General features: G+C 48.1%; 1 protein-coding gene across 7 annotated transcripts in view; it reads left to right on the top strand.

Annotated features, from left to right (window-relative positions):
* LOC119712547 (DNA-binding protein RFX2-like) overlaps positions 1–27,386 on the top strand; it is a 79,034-nt gene extending 51,648 nt beyond the window's left edge. For 2 of the 7 annotated variants that reach the window (XM_038163900.1, XM_038163903.1), the window contains 13 exons: positions 778–857; positions 2,843–3,119; positions 8,004–8,078; positions 14,272–14,453; positions 17,701–17,820; positions 18,326–18,441; positions 19,593–19,711; positions 19,986–20,098; positions 22,490–22,641; positions 23,585–23,682; positions 24,650–24,799; positions 26,286–26,494; positions 26,788–27,385. In XM_038163900.1, the coding sequence (XP_038019828.1) occupies positions 778–857; positions 2,843–3,119; positions 8,004–8,078; positions 14,272–14,453; positions 17,701–17,820; positions 18,326–18,441; positions 19,593–19,711; positions 19,986–20,098; positions 22,490–22,641; positions 23,585–23,682; positions 24,650–24,799; positions 26,286–26,494; positions 26,788–27,133 (2,037 nt within the window). In that variant the 3' untranslated portion in view covers positions 27,134–27,385. Of the gene's footprint in view, positions 1–777; positions 858–2,842; positions 3,120–8,003; positions 8,079–14,271; positions 14,454–17,700; positions 17,821–18,325; positions 18,442–19,592; positions 19,712–19,985; positions 20,099–22,489; positions 22,642–23,584; positions 23,683–24,649; positions 24,800–26,285; positions 26,495–26,787 lie in introns of all 7 variants that reach the window. The other 5 variants (XM_038163901.1, XM_038163904.1, XM_038163899.1 and 2 more) reach the window with 5 other exon arrangements.
* Positions 27,387–27,424: the final 38 nt, after the last annotated feature.

Genomic DNA, 27,424 nt, shown 5'->3' with positions numbered 1-27,424 from the left:
ATATTTGAAGTTTAGGAAGAACCTTTGCTGTAGCAGTTGCCTTTCATGTATTTGAAGATTTGATGGATGCTTTCAACTTTAATTTAAAAGCATTTATTAAATCAAAGTTAAATTAAAATTAAATCCTTTGGTAAAGATGTTTTTTAGAGATAAAATGTTTGGGTTTTTTTTAATTTAAACAAATTTACTGCCAGCATGTGGCTCCATAGAAAGGTTTGGTGCCAGAGAGATGTGCAAGTGTTTTTATTTGTTTGAACTTTGCCTTTTCCAGGGCTTGTTTCCTAAGAAACCAGGGAGATGTGGTGCTGCTCCATGTGAACAGCAAGTCTGACCCTCTTAATTTTTTTCCTTTAGTGATTTTTTGTTTGGTTTCCCCATTTCTAGGGGGAGAAAAAATTGACAGAGGGCAATTCCTTCCCTCCCAGAGCAACAAAAAAGGATCTGGGGTGCAGCCTGACACTGCTGCCAGGCTCCCCTCTGAAGGAAAGGCTGCAGCATGAGCTCACCCCTGGTAGTCAGCCCCAAGACACGTGTCCAGAGGAAACCCAGCTCCATTGTTTCCACTTCTCATGCAGCAACCACTTTTTTATCTCTTTTAACTTGACCTTTGACAATAAAACCCTCCTTTCTTGGGCATTCCTAAGCATGGAGGGGAGGGGAGGGTGTGGTTTTTTGCATTGTTTTTTTAGTTTTTATTTTTTTTTAAGGTAAGGCTGGAGCTGGGCAGTTTAACCAGCAGTTCCTGAGCAATCCCTGACCTCTTGCTGCCCGTTGCAGGTGCAGTCTGTGCAGCACGTGTACCCAGCCCAGGTGCAGTATGTGGAAGGAGGAGAAGCTGTTTATACCAACGGAACCATGTAAGGACCTCTCTGAGCTGCCCCACTCCCAGCCCTTCCCTCCCCCAGGCTCCTTCCACCCCAGCCCCACCGTGGAAGGAGGAAGAGGAGGAGCTGCTTCAGCTGTTGTGGTGGGTGTGAGGGTGGTTTCCAGCCCTGGGGGTGTTGTCCTCATGGAGGGGCTGTTCTCCAGGGAATCCCGGCCTGGCTCTCCCCGTGCTGAGGGCTTTGTGTGGTGACGTGGGCAGCTTTAGGAGTGGAACTTCTAGAGGAAAAAGGGGCTGTTGGAAGATTTTATAGAGTCAAGGAATCCCAGAATGGCTTGGGTTGGAAAACACCTTCAAGCCCATCTCCTTCCAACTCCCCAGCACCTTCCACCCTCCCAGGCTGCTCCGAGCCTGGTCCAGCCTGGCCTTGGACACTTCCAGGGATCCAGGGGCAGCCACAGCTGTGCCCAGGCCTCTCCATTCTTAGAATTTCCTCTTCCTCCTGCCTGCTGTGCCCCATTTTGTGCCTCCTTTTGGCCTTCTTCACCCCAGTTCCTCACAAGGAACTGCCCTCCCTGTGAGCTGGTGCTGCGGGGCCGATCGATCCCATTCCAAGAGAGCAAACCCCTCTGTGAGAAACAGCTGCTCACTTTTACAGTTTCAAAGGTTTATTAAACCTTAACAAAAATTACAACAAAGATTTTTTTTTAATAAGGAATTTAATAATTTTTTTAAAATAATTTTTAAAATAATTTTTTTTGAATAAGGAAAAGGTTTTCAGCACTGGGAGTCCCCATGACTACAAGACACGTGGCTCATTTACAAAATATCTCTCTCTTAATTATGAGAGCTAGCTATGACATTACTTATCTGTAACAAACCCTCTTTTCTGTAAGTCATTTGGCTCGAACAATGAACTCTTATTTTTGATTTGGATCATTTACCCTTACTTCTCAAAAAAAGAAATGAAAATAATTTTTACCAGCATCTGTTGATGTGGGCGAGGACAGTGGGAACAGGAAAAAAAATTATTTGGAAATGGACAAAATGGGATTACAGAGGCCAATTGGTTCTTGCTCTTCAATCTCTGTTGGATTAAGAGATAGCTGAAGGATGATGGAGGTCTGGTGTGGCTGTCTTGTTCCTACCTTACCATGCCTATGGGGTTGCAAACAACAAGAATAATCTTACAGTGGGAACAGGAAGAATTTTATCTGGAAATGGACAAAATGGGATCACAGAGGTTAATTTGGTCTTGCTCTTTAGTCTCTGTTGGATTAAGAGACACTGAGGGATGATGGAGGTGTGGTGTGGCTTTCTTGTTCCCACTTTACCATGCCTCTGGGGTTGCCACCCACAGCAGGGCTATAATTTACAGGGACTACCCTATAACACTGGGGTTTTTCTGACACTTGTCCAGCTTTCAGAAGCTGTCCAGCACAGGATTCCCTCTGCCAGCTCCTCTCTTTTGTCCCCTGCACAGAGAAGCTTTGTGGCTTTCTCTTCCCACTTACCTATGCCTCTGGGGTTGCCACCCTCAGCAGGGCTGTAATCTTACAGTGGGAACAGGAAAAGTTTTATTTGGAATTGGACAAATTGGGATTACAGAGGTTAATTTGGTCTTGCTCTTTAGTCTCTGTTGGATTAAGAAACAACTGAGGGATGATGGAGGTGGTATGTTTCTGTTCCCACCTTACCATGCTTATGGGGTCACGAACAACAAGAATAATCTTACAGTGGGAACAGGAAAATTTTTATTTGGAAATGGACAAAATGGGATTACAGAGGTTAATTTGGTTTTGCTCTTTAGTCTCTGTTGGATTAAGAAACAACTGAGGGATGATGGAGGTGGTGTGTTTCTTGTTCCCACCTTACCATGCCTACGAACAAGAATCATCTCGGTGGTGAACACAGGGGCTACCCTATAACACCCGGGGTTTTCTGACACTCACCCAGCTTTCTGAAGCTGTCCAGCACAGGATTCCCTCTGCCAGCTCCTCTCTTTTGTCCCCTGCACAGACGAGCTGCCTACTCCTACAGCAGCGAGGCGCAGATTTACGCCCCCGCCAGCGCCGCGCCCTATTTCGAAGCGCAGGGAGGAGGAGGAGGAGGAGGAGCTCAGGTGACTACAGCGACATCCTCTCCTACAGCCATTCCCTCTCACAACATGGTGGGCATCACCATGGACATTGGGGGAAGTCAGATCCTCTCCGGCTCGGGCGCCTATCTCATTCATGGGGGGCTGGAGAACTCTAGACATTCTCTGTCACACACCTCACGCTCCTCTCCAGCAACGGTATGTAGCCCTGCAGGCACCACAGCTCGGGGGCCAGCAATGATTCCCAAGGGAACTGAAAAGCCTTCAGCAAATTAAACTGACCTGGCATTATCACTGTTTATGTCTGTAACCTGCTATGAGTGCAAGGGGGAGAATAGACACTGGTGTACTACACTAATTCTTCAGTTTGGATTGTCCCTCTTGCTCAGCTCACTGAAATGATCAGCAGCATTGGAGAAGAGAAAGCATTAATCATGCAAATATTAATAAAGCATTTGATTTGGTTTGGGTTTTTTTCCCCTCCCAAACAAAATATTTTGGTTTTTAAAGATTTGTCTCTGTTTACATTTTCTACTGTAAATTTGTCTCTATTTACATTTTCTGCTGAGTCAAACATCTCGCACGTGCTTACCCAAAAGATTGAAATATGTCTTCAATTATGAAGAGGCCTGAGAAATTCTTCCTTAACCCATTGGATAATTGGCACATAAGTTATGTCAAGCTGATCATGCTGAGTGCACAGTGATCAAAAAGCCTTTGTGTGTATATCCCCTACACCATTGTGTATTCTGTCCTTGCCATATGTTTAGAAAATGTCTTTTAGGGGTGATATTGATCAAACAGAAACGGTTTAAAGTTCTGATTTCTTTCAGTCGTGTCCCTCCAGCTGCCAGCTGAGGTGGCAGGCGCTGGGAGCACAGCTGTGTGGGACTGAGGGCTCACAGCTCTTCACCCAAAACAGCCTTTTTGCAGTAAGGGCTTTGATTTGGGAATCTCCCAGCCCTCAGCAGCTGCCAGGAGAGCTTGCAGCTCATTTCCTGGGACACTGCTCACCTCCCTCTGCAGACTTCTGTGTGTTTATGCATTCATATATAAATATAAATACTGGTGTAGGTGTAATTTAGGGTACGTAGCCAGAATTTAAAATGTGAGCAGCATCACTAGGGAGAAAAACAGGAGCTGTTGCTGCTGAGAACTCATGTAAATCTGGCCTGTTAAGTTGTGCTTTTTTTTTTTCCACTGAGCTTTTGAATATAAATTTTATGTTTTTTGAATCTTTGTGCCTTGAAAGGTTGTTCTGGTCCCATAGTAAATGTGCTCTGCCTTGGGTAGGCATAGGGGAAAAGTCCTTGGTTTGGGTGGAAGAGAAAATGACAGATGCTGAGGTTTTTTTCTTGGGTGAGAATTTTGTCTCTGTGTGTATTTTCACTGCTCATAGTTAAAAATTAGCACTGGACCATTTGGTTTTTGCTCAGAATTGTTATTTGGAAGCATCACCTGTGTGGGACTGCATCTTACAAAACTGCACAATTTTACTCTTGGATTTTGGGAGATTTTTTTGGTGTTGTTGTGGTTTGGGGTTTTTTGTAATTTCCATGGTGATGAGCACAATATAAAAGCCCAAGTGGAAAATATGTCAGTAGAAATATCCCATGAATGGAATTAGTTGATGGTTATTACATGAGATAAGGCTGTTCAGAAAAAAAAACAAACAAAAACAACAAAAACCCAAACAAACAAACAAAAACCAAACAAAAAACCCCCAGACCTTAGAAAGTGACCTTTATGGAAATATGTCTGAGATAAATCCCCTCTGTTGCATGTCCAAATGAGCTTTCTGAAGATATTTTAACACAAAATCTGAGGAAGGGCTGGAAAAGGGGGGAAAGAGCCTGGCAGGCAGTCCAGGGCTGTGGCTGTGTGTGGCTGTCAGTCCTTCCAGCTCAGACCAGGGTCAGAGGGGGATGGAGCAGAGCCTGGACTGCTTGGAACTAATCCTGGAGTCATTTGGTTTGGGACCTTAGAGCCCACCCAGTGCCAGCCCTGCCATGGCAGGGACACCTTCCACTGTCCCAGGCTGCTCCAAGCCCTGTCCAGCCTGGCCTTGGGCACTGCCAGGGATCCAGGGGCAGCCCCAGCTGCTCTGGGCACCCCCCAGAAGGAATGGGGGGCTTGAGGAGAGCAGGGACTGAATCAAATCCATGGGCAGGAACTTTATTTTCTGTTTTAGTGTCCAGCCTAAAGAGAGACTGGGAAAGGTGTTAAAGAGGCCAGAGGGGCTCTGGCAGAACGTGGTGGGGCAGGATTGGGAGCTCTGTGGGAGGAAAGGGAAGCAGAGCTCGTGCAGATGGAGCCAGGGAAGCCAAAGGGTTTGCCCTGGCCTTGGGGATGGACATCAGAGTGGTCAGTGGTGGGGAAGGAGAGGGATTGGAGGTGTTGAGGGCTTGGAGGGCACCTCCAGAGGAGAATGGAAACAAGGGAATACTTCAGGATTAGCGGTGGTCCAAGAGCTGCCTCAGGAGGCTGAGAGGTGTTTGGTAAAGTCTGTGTGTGCACTAAAGAAAAATCTTCAGGTACTTCAGGAAACCTCTTAGGAAACCTTCCCTCTCTGCTGGAACACCAATGTTCTGCTCCACCAGATGGGCTGAAACAGCACAGGGAACATTCCATACCTGTGCCAACGCAGCACTATTAATCTTCACCTAAATTAGTCTGGACCAAGAGAGGAAATCCTTGAGACCTCCCACAAGTGGGTGCTCAGAGCTCTTCACCTTCCTGCAGAGCTGCCGAAGAGCTTTTGGTCTTTCCCCTGTAGCAGTTTTTATTGCAGATGAAGGTGTCCTTTAGGATGGGACAGCTGCCAGCAGCAAAAGGCCAGGCAGCATTTCTGTGCTTGCCTCAGAGCTGCTGCTCAAACAGCCCCTGAGCAGAGGAAGGAAATTGGGTCTCCCTCTGCCTCTGACTCATTTCCTGAAGGCTGTGTCAGCACTCAGGCTGTGCTTCCTGATGGTCCATCACTGTGTGAGGCAGTGAAACCCCACTAATCTGAGCCTGGACTGGGGGAGATGTGAGGCAGTGAAACCCCACTAATCTGAGCCTGGACTGGGTGAGGTGTGAGGCACTGAAACCCCACTAATCTGAGCCTGGACTGGGGGAGATGTGAGGCACTGAAACCCCACTAATCTGAGCCTGGACTGGGGGAGATGTGAGGCACTGAAACCCCAGTAATCTGAGCCTGGACTGAGGGAGATGTGAGGCACTGAAACCCCAGTAATCTGAGCCTGGACTGGGTGAGGTGTGAGGCACTGAAACCCCACTAATCTGAGCCTGGACTGGGTGAGATGTGAGGCAGTGAAACCCCACTAATCTGAGCCTGGACTGGGTGAGGTGTGAGGCACTGAAACCCCACTAATCTGAGCCTGGACTGGGGGAGATGTGAGGCACTGAAACCCCACTAATCTGAGCCTGGACTGGGGGAGATGTGAGGCAGTGAAACCCCACTAATCTGAGCCTGGACTGGGTGAGGTGTGAGGCACTGAAACCCCACTAATCTGAGCCTGAAGTGGGGGAGATGTGAGACAGTGAAACCCCAGTAATCTGAGCCTGGACTGGGTGAGATGTGAGGCAGTGAAACCCCACTAACCTGAGCCTGAATTGGGTGAGAACCCCTCCAGAAGTGACTCCAGTTCGGGGTGGGAACCAAAGGAGTGTGCTGGAGGTGGTGCCACCTTCACAGTGGATGTGGCACAGTGCCCGTGGTGGCTGGATGTCCCTTCAGAAGCTGGGTTTGGTCTGTTCTGCTCTGCCACCCTGCTGTGACAGAGCCTGGCTTTGTGAAGGGCTGGGTTTATCTCAGCCCTAATCTCCAGTGTGGGGTGAGTCAGTGCAGGCTGTCAGCGTGGGCAGGAGGCCATGGACAGATCATCTGCAGATCTTTGTGGGTGTGCCCACAAGGTGTTAACTGAGGACAGGGAGCAGAGCTCTGCTGCAGGTTCTGTGTGCTTGTCCTGCCAGGGCACAGATAACGGGGTTTGGGACACCCCAAAGGAGGTTTGGGAACATCTGCTGGAGACAAACAGGTTCTGCTCCTGCCAGGCTCTAATGTGGGGTTTGGGGAGGTTTGAGGATTTTTTTTTCCTCGAAAAAAGCTTGTAGAGGAGCGCTGGAGCTTTGGGACCAGCAGCCACCTGCTAAAGGAGCTTCCCAGGTTCTGCCCCAGCAGCAGAATGAAGACAAGAAGGGTTCAGGAGAGGCTTGAGGGACAAGGCAGCAGCCACAGCTGGGCTGAAGGGGAGCAGGAGGCAGCCAGGGGCTGAGGGGCTCCTCAGGAGGCAGAAGGCCTCACCTTGGCTGCTCTGAGATCAATAGAAACCAGCTCAGGCAGCACCAAATGTTCCATCCTGGCTTCTGGGGGACAACTCACCCAACTGAAAGCTGGCTCCTGCCTTCTTCCCTTTGCAGCTCTCAGCAGCAGAGAGCCCTCACCCATTCCTGTTTGTGCACTCTCCTTGCACCCCAGCTTTATTTAATTTTTTAGGGTTTTTGACAAAATTGGAAGAGGCGACCAAGTCATTATTGCCAGCAGTCCTTGGAAAGCCTGGGTACAACTCTGCAGCCAGCCTCTGACCGTTCCAGTTCATGCACTCTCCTTGCACCCCAGCTTTATTTAATTTTTAGGTTTTTTGACAAAATATGAAGGGGTGACAGTAACCAAGTCATTACTGCCAGCTCTCCTTGGAAGTCCTGGGTCCAGCTCTGCAGCCAATCTCTGCAGTGGATCTGCCTGGTGATGGTTTGCTCTCAGCAGGAAGAGAAAAAGAGGAGGGAAATTGGTTTTTTTTAAATAAATAGGCAGTGCTTTTAGTGGAAGATAAACCCCCCTGGCCTTGCTTTGTCACCCCTGTGGGGATTCCTGCTGTGTGTCCATTTGCATGTCCCAGTAACGCCTCTGCAGCTCCATCCACATCTGTTTGCCTCTTTTTCATCAGCTTGTTGATATAAAGCATTAATCATTCAAATAATAATAAAGAAACAATAATCCTGGCTGTTGCTAACTATCTGATTTCCTTTCTTTTTCCTTTTTTTTTTCTCTCTCTCTCTCCTGTGCACGTTTTTCTTTAGCTTGAAATGGCGATTGAAAACCTACAAAAAAATGAAGGGATTACATCACACAAAAGCAGTTTGCTCAACAGCCATGTAAGTTACAATCAGAATTTACAACCTTTTCCCCTGCTTTGGTAGGAGAATTATTTCTGTGGTGTATTCAACAGCATGAGGCACTCAAAAGCAGCCTGTGATTGAGCTGTGCTGCCCAAGCCAGCCCATTCCCAAGGAAAAATGGGCTGCAAAAAGTGCCATATGATAGTGATTGCTGCTGAGATGCTCAGGAGTCTGTTATTTATTTATAATAAATAGAAATATGTGTTTATTTATTTCGTCTGCCTTGCGATGGAAATTGCTGGCAATCAGATAAACACATTGCAGGAAGTTCTTTTCCTTTCACTGGAACTGAAACGTGGCTGGAAAATTATTTGTAAATCCAGAGCCATGACTTGGTGTGAATTGTGACAGATGCCCCTCAGCCAGCACACACCAAAAGCCTCTGAATGCCTTTTTTTCCTTCTCTCTGTGCCTCAGGAAGCCCATTCCTGTCACAATGCTGTGCTAAACCCATGTGCTGGGCCTCTCTCACTCTGCCAGCGATTTCCCTGCTTTGTGTGATATTCCCACTGTTCTGCTGGGCCTTTGCATCCTGGTTTGTGGCTCCCATGCAGGAACACTGAGGGATGAGCACATGCTTGGGTGAGATTTGGGTTGATCCAGGTCACGTTGGAGTCCCTGGGCTTTGTTTCCCTGTGTTTGGATGAAGCTCAAGCATGTCCTGCACCCATCAATGCCATGCACAAAGTGGTGTTTCTCTACTCTAGCAGGTTTTCTCTGGGCTTGGGGGCTGGTTTGTTGTCATTCTTAGGGCAAAAAATAAAAATCTTTGGCTTCTTCACCCTAGATAAATATCCTGAGACAACAAAAGGAACTTTAAACCAGTCTGATTCTTGATTCTGGTGTCAAGCTCCAGGCCAGGGCTCCTGGGGGAGCTCAAACTTTATTTCAGCTGGTGGAGAGTGAAGGTTTCTGGTTGTACCTGGGGAAACACAAACCTGCAGGATCAGGCAGTTCCTGTTCTGAGCATCCCTCCCACCCCAGGCTGGGCACTCCTCAAGTGCTGCACAAGGATTGTGTTGCTCTGCAGGATTTTTCTTGTTCATCGAGGACAAGGTTTGAAAAAAAATCAGGGAAAGGGCAGAGGAAAGAGAGCAAAAGGTAGAAAAGAGATTTCACTGACCCCAAGCTGTGCAGGATGGAGTGGGGGCCTCATCCAGCCCCTGATCAGACCTGCCCCACCCTGGTCTTGCAGGGTAGAAGAGCAGAACTTGATGTCCCTGGTTGTAGGTCCTTGGTGTCCCTGGTTCTAGGCCGTGGTTCATAGTCTGGCCTGAGGTTTAAGTGCTCTTACAAACTGTGGAGCAAACAAACTCCTTCCTGAGCCTGAGTGACACATCCACCCCCAGCTGGTCCCTCTGAAGGTGCTGCTCCAGGCACAAGGTGCAGGTCCTGGGCTGAGGAACACTACAGGTCCTTGCTGTCCCCAGTGTCCCTGCTCAGGGAGGTGTCTGGGGACATGTGGGAATGAAAAGGGGATGAGCAGTGAAGGGACACAGCACCCTGGGGAGCCAGATCAGGCAGTTCCAGAGCTGGAGGAGCTGCAGTGCCATTGCCCAGGGCGGCTCTGCATGGGGAGGTTCTTTTAGGACTCCTCTGAGTGAGGCACTGGGCTGCAGTGAGCGACCTGAGCCCATGGAAGGGAATCTCACCCTGATGTGAGCAGGAGCTGGACCAGGATGGTTTGGGTTGGAAAGGACCTAAAAGCTCATTCTCGTTTAATTCCAACCTCCTGCCATGGGCAGGGACATCTTCCACCAGATCAGGGTGCTCAGAGCTCTGTCCAACCAGCCTTGGGTACTCCAGGGATGCTCAGAGCTCTGCCCATCCCAGCCTTGGATGGTCCAGGGATGCTCAGAGCTCTGCCCATCCCAGCCTTGGATGGTCCAGGGATGCTCAGAGCTCTGCCCAGCCAGCCTTGGATGCTCCAGGGATGCTCAGAGCTCTGCCCAACCAGCCTTGGGTGCTCAGAACTCTGCCCATCCCAGCCTTGGATGGTCCAGGGATGCTCAGAGCTCTGCCTAGCCCAGCCTTGGGTACTCCAGGGATGCTCAGAGCTCTGCCCAGCCAGCCTTGGATGGTCCAGGGATGCTCAGAGCTCTGTCCAGCCAGCCTTGGATGCTCCAGGGATGCTCAGAGCTCTGCCCAACCAGCCTTGGATGCTCCAGGGATGGAGCAGCCACCACCTGGAGACTGCAGGTGGCCAGAGCTGGCTCCCAGTGCAGCTGTGGGACATCCCAGTGACCACCAGTGCTGAGCCCAGCTCTTGCTGTGGTCCGAAAGGGTTCTGCTCTCCAGGATGTTCCAGTTCCCAGCTCTTCATGGCAAAGAACAGAACCACAACAGCAGGGAGAGCTTTTCCCATCCCAGTTTCCCCATGGCTGGCACACAGGATTGGCAGGCTTGTGCTGGAGGAGCAGGGGACTGCAATTTGTCAAGGCTGAAAGCAAATTCCAGCTTGACAAAAGCAAGAGCAAATGGGGAGGTGCTGCCAGTTGCACTTAGTTGTGACTTCACTGCTCTGAGTCTTGGGGTTGCAGAGTTCTTCATTGTCTTCTGTCCCTTGTTTTAAATCTGGCTTTCTGGAAATGTGCAAATTCTTGGGATGATGAGGTTCATTTTGTTGCCATCAGCAGATGGTTCATGCCAGGAATCTTTGGGGTTAAAAAAAAAAAATAAGAGGACAATTAAAGGTATCTCAACCCAGAGGGAATTTTTCACATAATTTAACTAAAATCAATATGAAATGGAGCTTGATAACTGAATTTGGCTTCCAGACCTCCCTGGGAGGATTTTTAAGTGCATTTGAAAGATGCAGTGGGGAGGTGAAGCTCCTGCTGAGCCCCAGTTGCAGGCTGGTTCTGATGAAACCACGTCAGTGTGTGACTGCAGCTGACAGTGGCATTATTTCTGGGATTATTTCTTTGGGATTGGGATTATTTCTTTGCCAGTTATGAGCTTGTAGATGATGCAAAGAAATCGGAGAAAAATAATTTTTTGCAGTTTTTGTACACAAGAGCCTGAAGTTGGAGGAGTTGAGGCCCTGTGGCTGTGGGATGTCCACAGCACGAGTAGGAGGAGAAAATGTCATTTTTCCTCATTGTATGCAAAATGAAATACCAAAAACCACCAGATAACCCTCACTGGAATTCTTTCCTGTGAGTGGATGGCTCTGTCCTAACTCTGAGCTCGACTGAGTGGAAATTTAGGAGCCTGCTGCTCGTGGTCCCAGCTAAAAACACCTTAAATGTGACCCACAAATGGCTTCTGTTTTGTATTTCATAGAAGGGCCACAAGGAAACATCTCCAAATAAAGGTTTTTATTTTCTCAGCCAGCCCCATGAGTGGCTTTTCCCACCCTTGGATCAAACCAGGATAAGGTTTTTGCCAGTGTTTTTTTTTCAAACAGTCAGATAGAAATAAAGTTAAGGTAGAAATGAAAATTAAATGTTCCCCTGTAGTGCCAATTACAACCACAGCAGCATATGGCTGAGATTGATTTTATTGAACCTGATTGTGGCATAAACAGAAATAAACTGGGGAATATCTGATTGTCACAACTGAACAAAATTCAGACAGCAAACAGAAGAGATTCAAATGGAAAAAAGTTTTTAATTTTCTCATTTTAAGTGCCCAGTGTGTTATTAGTTGTGCAGGAAGAACAAAAATCACGTTTGGAAAATTATTTATATTCTGACAGATCCCTGGTTCAAGCTCTTTTGTGTTCTTCATAATAAATTTCTAATTCAATAGTGGGAGTTCATATTGTGAAACTCTGCAATGTTTGAGGGAATATAAAAAGACATTTGCAGGAAGAGGAAGCTGGGAGATGAAGGGAATCTTCTAGAAATATCAGAGATTAGAATAAAAATGCCCAGGATCAAGTTTAAATGAGAGGGTTTATCTGTATCTGGATTTTCCATTGCAATACACAACTTTAATATTTTTTTTTAAGGCTTAAGGCTTAAGATTTAGGGGATAAATAGCTGATGCACATTCAGTATCTTCCACTGGATAAGTAAAATACCTGCTTTAAAAATGTGAAAGGATCTTAAGCAATAATCTCTTAAACATAGGGGATGGGCCAAAATTAATGTGGACAACTTAAAAACTGAATTCCTGCTGGTGCTTTGTGGCAAAACCACCAGGGTCCACTTTTGCTTGAGGAAACTGAATGCCTGGGGGAGGCTCAGGGCCACAGAATGATTTTTTGGGCTTCCAGGGCTGTCTGTGCTGCAGGTGGGAGCAGGAAGGGTCATTATGGATCATCACCAAACCATCTCTTGGAACTGTTTAGAAGGAACTTCTTAGAAGGGAACTTCTTAGAAGGGATCACCCCAGAGAGTGCCCTGGGTGGAGAGGAGCTGGGGGAAGGTGGGAGGGGGAGAAGAGGCTCCTGAAAAGCAGGACAGAGGGACACGTGGCCAGGAGGTTTTTCTTCCTTCCAGCTCCAAAGTCCACCAGAGCTGAGGGTGCAGCCATGGGAATTTGTGGTTGGATCAGCTGACAAATCATGAAATGGTTTGGGTTGGGAGGGACCTCAAAGCCCATCCAGTGCCACCCCTGCCATGGCAGGGACACCTTCCACTGTCCCAGGCTGCTCCAAGCCCTGTCCAGCCTGGCCTTGGGCACTGCCAGGGATCCAGGGCAGCCCCAGCTGCTCTGGGCACCCTGTGCCAGGGCCTGCCCACCCTGCCAGGGAGCAATTCCTGCCCAAGATCCCACAAAAATCTCCCCTTTCCCAGTGGGAGCCATTCCCTGTGTGTTGTCCCTGCAGGCCTTGTCCCCAGTCCCTCTGCAGCTCTCCTGGAGCCCCTTCAGGCCCTGCCAGGGGCTCTGAGCTCTCCCTGGAGCCTTCTCCTCTGCAGGCTGAAAGGAATAGTTTTAATTTCAGTTTTGGATGCAGCTGGCTCGTGCAGCAGCAGTTTAAGGGTGGGTGTGTGAAGGAGACCCACAGAGCACACACTGAGGGTCTGCAAGGCTCTGTGTGAGAGCAGGGTGGGACGCAGGAGCAGCTCAGTGGAGGTGCCAGAGATGTCTCCACACAGCTCAGGTTGTCTTTCAGAGAATTATTGATGTAAAACTCCAGCCTTGTGGAGAACTGGGACCTTGCAGTGTCACCAAGAGAAAATGGGAGAAAAGAGAGGAATGGTGGGAGTGGAGAGGGTTTGGGTGCAGATCCATGGGCTTTGGCAAATCCCACTGATTCCTTGGCTAAATCCTTGTTCAGTTCCCATAATTGCTTGGACTCTCAGTTATATGGAGATGCTGTGGCTGATATTTGGATTCCACAACCCAAGTCTGTTTTGCCCTGTTCTGGTGGGAATGCAGCTGGTTCTGGCGCAGGGATGGAGGTCTGGAGGGAGGGGGAAGCCTGCAAAATGTTCATCCCAGACATCCCTCATGACAGTGAAAGGGCTCTTACCCACCCTGTTGATATTAGTCCATGTGTACATCCAGTTCCTTCCAAAATTCAATTATTACAACACTCATTTTATTGATGCTGAAGTCATTTAGTCAATTAAAGGAGACTGGGGGCGTTGCATTTGAATTCCTGTGCTGTCACCATGTGCTGGACCTGCCCTTTCAGACTATCTCGGTATAAATAATTTATATTAATTGCAAATTTTAATCAACAGCCATGTCAGAAGTTCAGACAGTAAATTTTGCAAAGTAGATGGATTCCCTCAGATTTTGAAGGTTGCTTTGGCAACCATTAATTTTATTGTTGAGGGAGCAGTTGCAGACATGCCAATCTTCCAATTAATAAAGACTTTGCATCAATTTGCTTCCCCTAAAATTTATTTCTCTTAGGCAGTATCTCAAGATCTCTTTTCCTTGGAAAATGTGAATTTTTACAGCTTTATTTTGGCTCTGCAGGAATTCATCCGAACCCGAGGTGGACACTGAGGTGGCAGCAGGATTGTGTTTTAATGAAAAATCTGACTGGTTTTGTTTGTGCTGGGGGATTTTACCATCCTATAAACTGGCTTTTGCCATCCTATAAACTACCATAAAGTTATATAAATCATAAATTATGTTAATTAACTCATATAAATTAATTACTCAGCTCTCTTGAATTTCTCCATCCGGACATTTAAGCACCGACCTCGCCTGACATCCCATCCCTCTTCAGACTTGCATGTTTTTTATTTTTCCCTGCCTGAAGCTGCAGTGGCTGCTGGATAACTACGAGACAGCAGAAGGTGTCAGCCTGCCCCGGAGCTCCCTGTACAACCATTACCTGAGGCACTGCCAGGAGCACAAACTGGACCCCGTCAACGCCGCCTCCTTCGGGAAGCTCATCCGCTCCGTCTTCATGGGGCTGAGGACCCGGCGCCTGGGCACCAGGTTGGTGCCAATCTGCAGTTAAAGAAACAAAAGGCAACCCTGCTGCAGCATCTCTGGTGCACTCAGAAGCTGCTGAACATCTTTAGGAGGTTCAGGTGTTTCTCTTCTGGGATCTACGGGAACAAACGACCTCGGCCCGGTGGGAAAATGGGTTTTGTGTGAACCTAAAGTGGTCCTCATCTCATGAGGATCCCATTACCCCAGGGGGATGTGCCAGGGGTTGGCATGGAGCTCAGGGAAAGGTTTTCCCCCCCAAGGGTGCTGGGCACTGCCCAGGCTCCCCAGGGAATGTTTCCAAGGGTGCCAGAGCTCCAGGAGTGTTTGGGCACCCCTCTCAGGGTGGGATCATTGGGGTGTCTCTGCAGGCCCTCACTGATCACTGTGGTCTCTTCCCATCAGGATATTCTGGGATTCTGTTTGTCTGACAAAGATGAGGTGACTTGTGGGAGTCCCAGTTGTCTGTTTCTCTGGGTCTGGATTGAAAGCACTTGAGACAGTAATTCGTGTTTGGACTCAAGTGTTTATTATTTCTTATCAGTAAAACAGTCTCATTACTGTGAGTTCAGCAGCTTTTCATCAGAGGGCACAAAATGGCCAACAATCTCTGGTTACGAGCTCTTTTAAGACTAAACTATCCAATTAAGAGCTGGCACCTAGATTATTTCCCCTTTTAACACAATAACTGATCCCAAAGAGCCCCAATGCAGACTGTTCTGCCCAATTACAAAATGACACCCAAACCCAAGCAGAAGAAACCCAGGAGGACACCCTGTGCCCCCCACCTTGCTTCCATCCACAACACACTAAAAACCCCAGAACCTAAATTTCTCAGCAAGTGATACACCCACACTACTCTCTACAATCTATGTCACACTTTTGTGGATTCTATTCTATCTTGAAATCTGGGAAACTTTCTCCATGAATGAGGGCCAAAGTCAGTGCTCCCCTGGGGGTCAGGGCACCCCAGAGCAGACAGAGAATTATTCCCGGTGCCCTGGGTTTCCACAGTGACTCATCCTCACAATTTCCACTGCAGAGCCCAAAATTCTGGGTCACTGAAGCCATTTGTCCCTGTGCCCCCATGACAAAATCCCCCATGACAGAACCTGTGCTCACAGCTTGGATGCAGACAAGGTGTAAAGTTATTAAATGGTTTCTTTCTAAAATACCCAAAGCATCAGGCTGAATCTTGCAGAGGGTTTTTTCTTCTAAACTGTCAAAGATCTGCAAGATGTTACAAGGAAAGTGTGACATGAGAAAATGAACTCCTGTAATTCCAGACATGTCCTTCAAGGGATGAGCCATTCTGAGTGTGGACTTTATCCCAGCTTATAATATTTTAAAAGTGGGTAATATATTGCCTGTAAAACAGTCATTGCATAAAATTCAAGCTTAAATATCTGGGCTTTTAAATGAGAACAAAACCAGATGTGACCAGGGCATTCCACAGCTGGAATGTGGAGGTAACAGTTGTAGGAAGAGCAGGGGAGCATTGGATTTCTCTAGATTGGGTCAAATGCAAAAGCTCTGAAGTAATTTCTTTGGAGGAGAGAAATTCTTAATCCCATCAAGGATTAAAGAGTAAACAAGTGAGCAAAAAACAAAAAAAAGCACTGAAAATTGGAAATGTGCAGGCTGGGAAGGGGACAGTGAACCTCAATGACTGTGGAAAGAGCTGACCCCCATTATTTTCCTACTCATTGTAATTTTAGGTTATAAAGGCAGCTGTTATTTAATTTGCAGGCACTTAAATAACTTAGGACAGGGCTGAACATGGGCTGTGTGTGTAAAATCCTTTGGTGCAGTGACAAAGACCCAACAATTCAACTGGGCCCTTGAAAAGAGCAAATTCCCCCCAGAAAAGAACCCAGTTTGATAAATACTCCTCTCTTACATTTCTCCAATTTTCCAATGGGAAGCATCCTTGGATTTAAGGTGCCTCCAGTCCCAGTTTTAGTGACACAGCAAAGGAATTTTAACCCTCTCTACTCTGTGCTCTGGAGATGCTGTTGGTGCTTCCCTGGCTCGGTCTCTTCTCCCTCTGAGGACTCAATTCACCAATTTATGGTGACAAATGGGCTGAAGCCAAGTTGGACACCACATGTCCATGGCTGCAGAACTGCCCAAGCTCCCACTGGGACCAAAAAAATTCCAGTTTGGTGGAAAAACTTCAGCTGACACATCTCTGTCTAGTGTGGTGGGATCACGCCCTCCTCAGGAGCAGCACAGCAGCAAAGGAGAAAGAATTCCAGCTCCCTGTGCTTGGAGAAAGCTTTCATTTTTTACAAAACCTACAAAAATGAGCAGCTCCAAGGACAAAACCACATCAAAGCCTGGTGCTGCTGCTGCAGAAGTGCTGGCAACCAAAAGACATTTTTCTTTTCATAGTGGGCCACTCAGTCAGTTTTATCCAAGTCTAGATAAAGATGGACGCTTGTTTTTATGGAAAAAACAAATCCCTAAGCCCTCATCAAATAGCAGAGTGTCCCCTGTGGTCTTTCAGCCACTCTGTTTAATAACATTTTTTACTGTAGCACTTCCCTCCTCCCTTCCCCAGTCACCATGGGCTGCTTGGGACAAACTTGGCCAGGTTTAGGTGTGGGTGCCACTGCACCTGGCCACGTGTGGGTTTAAATTTTCTAGGGGATGATGGCATTTCATTATGTTTGATGCCTTGTGAAGGCTGATCCAGAACAGAGAATAGACAGAGTTTATTAATAAAGTAGGGATTTATTAAAAGGATATCCTTAATGGATCCACCTTGGGCAGCACAAGAGCCCAGCAGGGCTACACCCCAGGTGAACCCAAAATGGTCACAAAATGCACAACCACTCACGGGGTCTCTCACTTTGATCAGTTCTGCTCCATTTGCATCTTGCAGTTCATTGTCCAATTCCAGCCCCAGCCCATGCAGTCCCATCCTGCTTGCTTTTCTCTCTTCATTCCACGCTGTTTGTGCTCTTGGGCTGAGATTTGGATCATTTGTCCTTGGTCCCCAGCTGGAGCAGGAATTGTTTTGTCTCCCTGCTCTGTGCAGAGAGCTCAGCATCCCCTCATGTGAAGCCCAGACCCACCCACTAAAGCAGCACAGAATGTGAAAAACAGAAAAGCTCAAACCTGAGGCACCAAGTTCATCCCTTCAGCCACTCAAACAGTGTGTGGCAGCCCTGTGCTGCACGAAGTGGGGTGTGTTATCCAAGCAACCGGGGCCACAATGCCTTTTTAGTGACTGAGTTGATATTTCCAGGGGAAATTCCAAGTATCACTACTACGGGATCCGCCTGAAGCCGGAGTCGCCGCTGAACCGCCTGCAGGAGGACACGCAGTACATGGCCATGAGGCAGCAGCCCATCCACCAGAAGCAAAGGTAGGTGCCCCCAGGCCCTGCCCAGAACTCTCAGCAGCTGTAAGAATCTGCTCTGTTGGTGGAGCAGGAGACTCCTGATCTCAGGTTGTGGGTTCGAGCCCCACGTTGGGTGGAAAGGCATTTGGAATTGCCTCCTGCAAGCATGGACACTTCTGGTAGTTGCTGAAGTGCAGAAGGAGCAGAATTCATTTCTTTAGCTCTCAAACAGAAAGTAAATGCAAAAGTCAATGCCTGAGACAGACTCTGCCCTGGACCCCACTGCAGCTCTGCTGCTCTTGTTTGATTTTTTGGTGTCACCAAACTTCTTAGCCCCTTTAGTTCTGTCTTGGGGAAGCTTTTCAAAAGGAGCTTCTCATTTCCCCTCCATTTGAGTCCACAGCATAAATTACCAGCCTTGAATGTACCAACCACTCCAGGAAGTCACAGATGTGTGTTGTAAATAACACAGAGGCGTTTTCTCCTGTCTGTGTGGATCCTAACCCTTCCTAATTCTGATGGAATTTAGGTACAGAGCAGCCCAGAAGATGGATGGGATGGCAGAGAGTGCATCCAACAGCACCCCCCACACCACCCCCGAGCAGTCAGTGGCTGCTCAGTGCCAGCACCACCAGCAGTTCATAGGTGAGGACACTCCTTTGGTGATCAGTTATTCCACATCAGGGATTTGGGCTTTAAGGGGAAGGTTTTATCCAGCAGGTCCTAAAAAATCTGCAGTATGTGTGTATATATGTATATACTATAGATTTTATATATATCTATATATATCTCTATCTATCTATATATATCTATATCTAGATATATATAAATATATACTATATATAGTATATATATAATATATGTGTATATATATATTTACTTTATATATACTATATATACTATATATATACTATATAAAAAGATATAATATATAATATATACTATAATATATCCTATATTATAGTATAGTATATATATAAAATATATATTTTATATTTTTATATGCTGTAGCTTTTAATTATATTATATTAATTTTATGCTATATAAAGATTATGTATATAATAGTACATATAATATGTACTTTCTAAAATTTATATATATAAAAATTATTTTTACAGATATGTATATTTTATATATATAGGATGTGTTCTATAGGTTTTTGTAGTGTCACACTTGCTAAGTTTACCTGCTGACTCCTATCTCCCCAGGAGGGTTTTTCCCTTGGCCCCATGGGTCTGTTGGGTGCTCACAGTATTTTTTATTCCATCTGGTTTATTTAAATTCCATGGAAGACTGGAGGTCCTGGCCAGAGGGGGGAAGCAGTTCCCTTCCTTGCCAAGGCTGCAGTGGGGACCTGGGTGCAGATGATCCATATTGACCTTCTCCTTGTGGAGCAGACCCTCTGGATTTGCTGGTCCTGGATCTGTGTCTCCATCACAAATCCCAGCTCCTGACACCTCTGCTCCCCAATTCTGTTCCCCACTGTACTCCTTAAATACCAGAGAGACATTTCCAGGGAAATTCTAATGGATGGTAGATGAGGATGATATTTTCTTATTTCTTTTGTTACAAACAGAAAGGAACCATTGTCCTTTCCCCACTGAACCCACTGGGCTGTGGTGGTTTGCTTTTTCTCAGTATAACAGCACAAATCAGGGAAAGGACTGAATTATCTCATTTTTCCTCTCTCATCCCAGCTGGAACATGGAAGAGCCTCCAGTGACAGCAGCACCTTGTGCTCACCTGTACTCTGAGCTTTCCTAACCCTCACCATCTCTCCCAATTTCTGTTCCCAGATGTAACCCATGTCTTTCCTGAGTTCCCAGCCCCTGATCTTGGCAATGTCCTCTTACAAGAAGGTTTCACCTTGAACGACGTGAAAACTCTGCAGGTTCTCTACAGGAGGCACTGTGAGGTGATTGTTTGCACTATTCTTTGGGGATTATTTGTAATTGATTTATTAACTGACATGGGACTCTATTCAAGTGCCCAGCTCTTAGGAAAAGCTGGGAATGCTTCATTTGCCAGGAATTACAACTCAAATATTGATTTTTTTCCACCGTGTGATCAGTTTTATGTTAAGTTGGTCACTACAACAGTGCCAATTCCGTTGTTTTTAATGTAAATTATTTACTGTGAGTGGCAGCACTCGAGCTGAGTGCTCACCCCGTGCTGTTCTTTGCTGTCAGGCCACTTTGGATGTCGTGATGCACCTCCAGTTCCACTACATCGAGAAGCTGTGGCAATCCTTCTGGAGTCCCAAGGCACCCCCTAGTGATGGCCCCACTGCTCTGCCCTCCAGGTACTCCCCTGCTTCCCTGCTCCACTTCTTGCAGATGATCTCTTTTTAACGTGCATGAAGTTTTTTCAGTCTTTGTGAACCTAAAGCCTGTTTTTCTTCAGTGCCAAGATTTTAGGTAGATGATCCTACAGGTACAAATCTATGCCCTTCAAGTGAAACTTACTGTGGGGAGAAAATCCTCTCTGAGATGTTCAGTCATTGCGTTTTTTAGACAGACCAAATAAAAAGAAAAGCAAGCTATAGGATTGTGTACTTGCTATTCCAAAACACCTGCTGGAATCTGAAAATAAACTAGCAGAAAATCAGCATAAATGAGTGCTTTGGAGAATTTGGGAGTATCTTCTGCCCTGCAGAGCTGTGACAAAGAGAGCTGGAAGTGTTCAATATTGTAATGCAAAGTTCAGAGCTCTGGGGAAGGCTCTGCTCTGATTAGAGAACTGTGGGGTCACTGAGGTTGGAAAAGCCCTCCAGGATCATCAGGCTTGAGATGTTGAGGCTGGGTTGGACTTGTTGATCTTTAAAGTCTCTTCCAACCTGCTCATTCTGTGAATTCTGGGAATTCTCTGAGTCCATCCATCAACCCAGCGCTGCCCTGGTCACCACTCAGCCACGTCCCCAAATGCCACATCCACACCTTTTTTGGACACTTCCAGGGATGGTGACTCCACCACAACCTGTTCCAATGCCTGACCACTCTTTCAGTGAAGAAATTTTCCCTCATATCCAATCTAAACCTCCCCTGGGGTGACTTGGGGCTGATTTCTCTCATCCTGAGGCTGGACATTGCACCTCCTGCTTTCCCCAGTGCTGATTCCTTGCTCAGATTTTAGGGACTCTCTGAGGTTTTTGGGATATCCAGACTGACTCTCTGCCTTGCCTGGCTGCCCAGACCTGTCAGTGCCTCATGTTTTGAGGCAGATCATTGCAAACAAAGCTGCTTTAATCTTTTCACTCCTGCCTGGCTCGTTGCTGTGCCTCTTCTTCGTCCTTTATGCATTGGGAGCTGCTGCCAGGAGAATGGAAATCAGTGAAAACAGAGAAAATTGAAAAAGTGAAGGTTTCTTCTTAAAATTTCTATCACAAATCTGTCCAGTCTTACCGAGGCTATAAAAATGAAGGTTTTTTATTCAGAAGAAAAATGGTAAAACATTGAGTAATAAGGAAAAACCCTCAAAAATCAGTAAAATATGGCCCTCTAGATGTTGCCCAGGGGGTATTTTCCTGCAAGGAGTCACTGCAGCTGTGTTTGCTTGGTTTAAAATCTCATTTTTTTTGAGGGAACAGCTCCCAGGCAGATTGCAACACCCCAGGAGCTGTTTCCAGGTACACAGGGGAAACTGGAGGCAGTTTTTTGTGCAGGGCTCTCACACCTCTGCCACTAACCCAGAAAGGTAAATAACACACTCCCTCCCCTTCTTAATATATAAATGTAAATACAAACCCCAGACATTAGGGAGGTGGCACACTGAAAGCATGAGAAGATGCAGAACATGGATGAACTTCACAGCAGGTTTCCTGACCTTTCTCCATGTGGGATTTTCCAGGAGTTATGCCCATGGAGTTCACCACTAACATTCTGCAGGCTGAGGCTCAAAGTTCCCTTTAGAGCACATCCAAGGCTTGGCTTTAATGATTTTCATGGGCAAAACCACTCTTTTCATGGAGAAAGACCCTTCCAAATTCCCAATTCCCAGCATAATGTGTGGGTGAGCAGCTCTGCTGTGATGCTCTGGCAGTGAATTCAGGTTTCAGCTCTTTCTGCTTGCTGTGTAACAATTACCTTGTGCCTTTGCACATCTGCAAAGTGAAATAACGGGACTGGATTGACCCCAGTCAGTTACAGACAGTATGTTCTGTTCTCATCCATTCAGTCCCTTCCTTCTGGAAACATTCAGCATTTGGAGGGGTTAAACACCTTGAAAACTTCTCCATGTCAGCTCACCTGCCCCTGCAGTGGCTGCAAAGGTTTTGTCCCCAGTGCTGTGGCCCAGGAGGGTGAGAGCAGAGGAGAGGGGAGAGGGAAGGTTTGGGAACAGCTGGGGCTGTAGGGAGGATCCAGCCGAGCCTCTGCTGGCTGAGATGGCAGAGCTGGAGCTCAGCTCCCCCGTGAGCAGGGGCTGTGAGAGGCTGTGCAGTTAAAAAGGGAAGAGGGGAAGGCAGGCCGAGCACCAGGAGTGTGGATTTGAAGGAAAACTGCTCCAAGCTCTGGCCCCGAGGACAGGGAGGTGCTGGCAGAGACAAGACCTGTACGAGCAGTCAAACATTTCCTTTTGCAAGGCACACAAACATGGTTTTTTTTGCTGAAAATTTGAGTTAGAAATGCAAAGAGAGGGGGAAAGCACTGAATGCAAACCTGCTGCTAACTCTGTCTCCTTCCTCCTCCTCCTGCAGTGAAGAGGAACCCGAAGGGAGCCTCCCAAAGGACAAACTGATCACCCTGTGCAAGTACGAGCCCATCCTCAAGTGGATGAGGAGCTGTGACCACATCCTGTACCAGGCCCTGGTGGAGATCCTCATCCCTGACGTGCTCAGGCCCGTGCCCAGTGAGTATCCACAGCCCCAGCTGGGTCTGATCTCACTCTGGCTACCGCTTGCCACAAAGATTCCCACTGTAAAATCCCACTTGGAGGTGTTGGTCTTGGCTGAAATATAATGGCAACAGCAGTGTTCCTCCTGCAGCATTGCCCTGGGGGGACATTTTGTACCCCCTGGGAATTCCCCTGCCTTTTAAATCTGGTGTGCTGCATTTCACATCTCCTGATTTTGGCCAGGAGTTTGGATATGGGAGCTCTTTGGGATGTGGCTCCTCAGAGGTCTTTGTCTGCACAGGACCATTCTGTCCCTGACTGCAGTCATGGAAATTTGGGGTCAACTTTTTGGGAGATTAATAATGGGATATTGAGAGTTTTCTCTCTTGATTTAGATTCCCAAATGTCCCTCTGAGGGCTGTCACAAGCTGGGGCACGAGGGCGTCTCTGAAGAGCAAATTTCAATGCTTGAAAAATGTTCAGAAGAGCCATGAGTAAGAAAAGGATGAAAGAAAATAAAAATAATTTTAAAAAACATAGAAATGTTTAGGTTGGGAAAGACCTCTAAGATCATTAAGTCCAATTGTCATAAGGGTAAGAGTAAGACAAGAATAAGAGTAAGAATAAGAGTAAGAATAAGAATAAGAATAAGAGTAAGAATAAGAATGAATAAGAATAAGAGAAAGGATAAGAGTAAGGATAAGAGTAAGAGTAAGAGTAAGAATAAAAAAAAGAAAAAGAAAAATGAAAAAGAAGAAGAAAAAGATTAATAAGAAGAGTTTGAGTAATAACATCCAAGAATAATTTGGGTGCATCAACCCAGCTGATTTCCTTGATGCTGAGTTGACATCTCAGCTAACCAGAGCACAGGCTGAGCTTTGCCAGCAGTCCTAAGCTAGAAAATGCTAGCCAAAAATGCTACAGAGCAGCCTTTCTGACTTTGCAGCCTTCTTTGCAGGCACGCTGACCCAGGCAATCCGGAACTTTGCCAAGAGCTTGGAAGGGTGGCTGATGAATGCCATGAGTGACTTCCCCCCGCAGGTCGTGCAGACCAAGGTGAGCAGAGATGGGCCCAGTGTGTGTCTGCATCTTGCAGAAGCTCCTGCTGGGGTTTGGCCACCTGGCATGGTGCACTGGTTGATTGTGACCCCAAATCAGCCAGGAGTGGGAGGACGGGGGGGGCAGTTCCTTTGTACCAGGAGCTGATGGTGCTCTGTCCATGGAGCCTTTCCCATGCCCTGAAATTGCAGATAAAGCTTTGTGGGAGAAAATAATTGAGCCACAGAACATCCTGAGCCGAAAAGGACCCACAGGGATCATCACAAACCCCTGGCCCTGCACAGACACCCCAACAATCCCCTCTGAGCATCCCTTGGAGCAGTGTCCAAACCCTCCTGGAGCTCTGGCAGCCTTGGGGCCGGGAGCATTCCCTGTTATCTCTGCCCTGGAATGAGGCTGTCCTCCTGGAAAGCACAGGAGTAGCATTGCCCCAAGGCTCCTGCTTTCCTAAAGCCAGGGATTCCTGCTGCCTCTTCCCACCTTGCTGGTCTCTGCTGGAGGCAGAGTGTGAAAACCTGGTAGCTTCAGGTTTAGGTCCTTCCACTGCTGTTCTGCCTGGTGGAGCATTGTGTGGCCCAGGCAACCAGGGAGATGCAATGGGAGAGGTCAGAATCCTTCATTCCCTGCAACCCAACCCAAACTGAGCAGCACCTAAAGAGACACCATTGGTTCAGAAACCATTCCGTGTCCTCAATATGTGTTACAACCACCTGTGCCCAAGGACTGACTGAGTTATTCCAAGCGCCTGGCACAAGCATTAAGCTGGAAATGACCTTTAAGATGATTTGAGTCCAACCACAAGCCCAGCACTGCCCAGGCCACCACTAAAACATGTTCCCAAATGCCACCTCCAGACGTTTTTTGAGCTCTTCCACGGCTGGTCACTGCAGCGCTGCCCGTGCTGGTGGGTGCAGGGCTGGGCAGGGAGCAGAGCGTGCCCTGCAGCCCCTGTGCTGTGTTGCAGGTGGGGGTGGTGAGTGCCTTTGCCCAGACCCTGCGCAGGTACACGTCCCTGAACCACCTGGCGCAGGCGGCGCGCGCCGTGCTGCAGAACACGTCCCAGATCAACCAGATGCTCAGCGACCTCAACCGCGTGGACTTCGCCAACGTGCAGGTAACCACGGACCCCCCCCTGCTCCTCACCTGCCCCACAGGTGGGGCTCCACAGCCAGGCTCTCTGCTGGCAGCCACTGGTCAATCCCCAGCTGAAGGAGCTGGGGGTGCTCAGCCTGGAGAAAAGGAGACTCAGGGGTGCCCTTATCACTCTCTACAGCTCCTGGAAGGTGCCTGTGCTCAGCTGGGGCTGGGCTCTTTCTCCAGGCAGCACTGACAGAGCCAGAGCACACAGCCTCGAGCTGCCCCAAGGGAAATTTAGGTTGGATATTGGGGAAAAGGTTTTTTACAGAAAGGGTGGCAAAGTTCTGCAATGTTCTGCCCGGGGAGGTGGTGGAGTCACCATCCCTGGGTGTGTTTAACACAGCCTGGATGTGGCACTGGGTGCCAGGGTTGAGTTGAGGTGCTGGGGCTGGGCTGGACTCGATGACCTTGAAGGTCTCTCCCAACCCAGTGATTCTGGGAATGCTGTGAACAAGGTGATGGGCTTGGTGTTGCTTTGCCAGGTGAATTTTCCACCTCACTGTGGAAAAGGAGCTTCTGTAAGATTCACAGATCATTAAGGCTGGAAACGACCTCCAAGACCATCCAGTCCAGCCTTCAGCTGAACCTCGCCATGTCCGCTCATTTTTTGAACATTTCCAGGAGTGGTGACTCCACCACTTCCCTGGGCACCCCATTCCAATGCTTCACCACTTTTCCAGTGAAGAATCAAGTGCTACCAACAATTATGGAGTTCTAAAAATATTGTGGTCCAGACCAATCAGAGGGGCCATGATTCACAGGGTTTGCAGCCCTTGCCTGCTAGAAATTAATTCCTGGGTTGGGGTACAACACCACGCAGGCCTGGCAGGAGTAACTGTGAGCCCTTCCTCCAAGCAGGGGCAGGGCATGAGTAACTGTGAGCCCTTCCTCCAAGCAGGAGCAGGGCTTGAGTAACTGTGAGCCCTTGTTCCAAGCAGGAGCAGGGCCTGAGTAACTGTGAGCCCTTCCTCTCGAGCAGGAGCATGGCCTGAGTAACTGTGAGCCCTTCCTCCCGAGCAGGAGCAGAGCATGAGTAACTGTGAGCCCTTCCTCCAAGCAGGAGCAGGGCTTGAGTAACTGTGAGCCCTTGTTCCAAGCAGGAGCAGGGCCTGAGTAACTGTGAGCCCTTCCTCCAAGCAGGAGCAGGGCCTGAGTAACTGTGAGCCCTTCCTCCCGAGCAGGAGCAGGGCCTGAGTAACTGTGAGCCCTTCCTCCAAGCAGGAGCAGGGCCTGAGTAACTGTGAGCCCTTGCTCCCGAGCAGGAGCAGGGCCTGAGTAACTGTGAGCCCTTCCTCCAAGCAGGAGCAGGGCCTGAGTAACTGTGAGCCCTTCCTGCAAGCAGGAGCAGGGCCTGAGTAACTGTGAGCCCTTCCTGCAAGCAGGAGCAGAGCATGAGTAACTGTCAGCCCTTGTTCCAAGCAGGAGCAGAGCATGAGTAACTGTGAGCCCTTCCTCCCGAGCAGGAGCAGGCCTCGTGGGTGTGCCAGTGTGAGGAGGGCATGGTACAGAAGCTGGAGCAGGATTTCAAGCTGACTCTGCAGCAGCAGAGCTCCCTGGACCAGTGGGCCAGCTGGCTGGACAATGTGGTCACTCAAGTGCTGAAGCATCACGAGGGCAGCCCCAGCTTCCCCAAGGCAGCCAGGCAGTTCCTATTGAAGTGGTCTTTCTACAGGTACATCTTCTTTCCCATTTTGGGGGTATTTCTGCATCAGGCTTGGGGCATGTAAGGAGCTCCTTGAAAAGCCAAGGCCAAGTTCTTTTCTCCCATTAAACTCTGTTTAAGTGTGCTTCTGGTGTCCTTTCAGGATGGGGATAGGATGCTCCATAAACCAATTTCTTAAAGTGTTCTGGTACTTTCGGGTCAGAGGCAGAGACAGTTTTGGATCCCACAGTATCACCAGGGTCCAGAACTCACATCACAGGTGTAAAACTGACCCCAAATTTCTGCTTGCTGCCCATTCCCAGCTCCATGGTGATCCGGGACCTCACCCTGCGCAGCGCCGCCAGCTTTGGCTCCTTCCACCTGATCCGCCTGCTCTACGACGAGTACATGTTCTACCTGGTGGAGCATCGTGTGGCCCAGGCAACAGGGGAGACCCCAATTGCTGTCATGGGAGAGGTGAGAGCCCTTTGTTCCCCACAAACCAACCCAAAAGAAGCAGCTCCTCAAAAGACACCGCTGGTTCACAAAGCGCACTGCACCCTCGGCTTGTTTTACAACAAAAATTATTTATTGAGTTGTTTTGGCACAAGGATAGAGCTCATGGAGCATCTTCCCTGTGCTGGGGGGCTTGGGGTTTGGGGGGGTTGAGCATCATTTGGGCTTTGGAGGCCTGCAGGAGGGAGGGAAGGATCTCCCCCCTTCTCTGCACCACCTGGGACTGCCAGCCCTGACTTTGAGACCCCCAAAAGGCAAAGTGGGAGTGATGGACAGGGCAAAGTCCATCAAAACCGAGCAAAAACGGTCCAGAAGTTGCTTTCAGCAACTGAACTTCTGCAGGCCTTTACAAGCTCCAGCATTACACACACAGTCAGCCACTCCCTCCATTTTTGAGGTGAAGAAGAGGATGATGGTGTTGTTTGGGCTGTTTGTGAGGGTTTG

The sequence above is a fragment of the Motacilla alba genome, chromosome 28 (assembly GCF_015832195.1).
Source record: "Motacilla alba alba isolate MOTALB_02 chromosome 28, Motacilla_alba_V1.0_pri, whole genome shotgun sequence".
In the NCBI taxonomy this organism is placed as follows: domain Eukaryota; kingdom Metazoa; phylum Chordata; class Aves; order Passeriformes; family Motacillidae; genus Motacilla; species Motacilla alba.
Note: the sequence above shows the minus strand (reverse complement) of the source record. Positions and strands in the feature narration are given on the sequence as shown.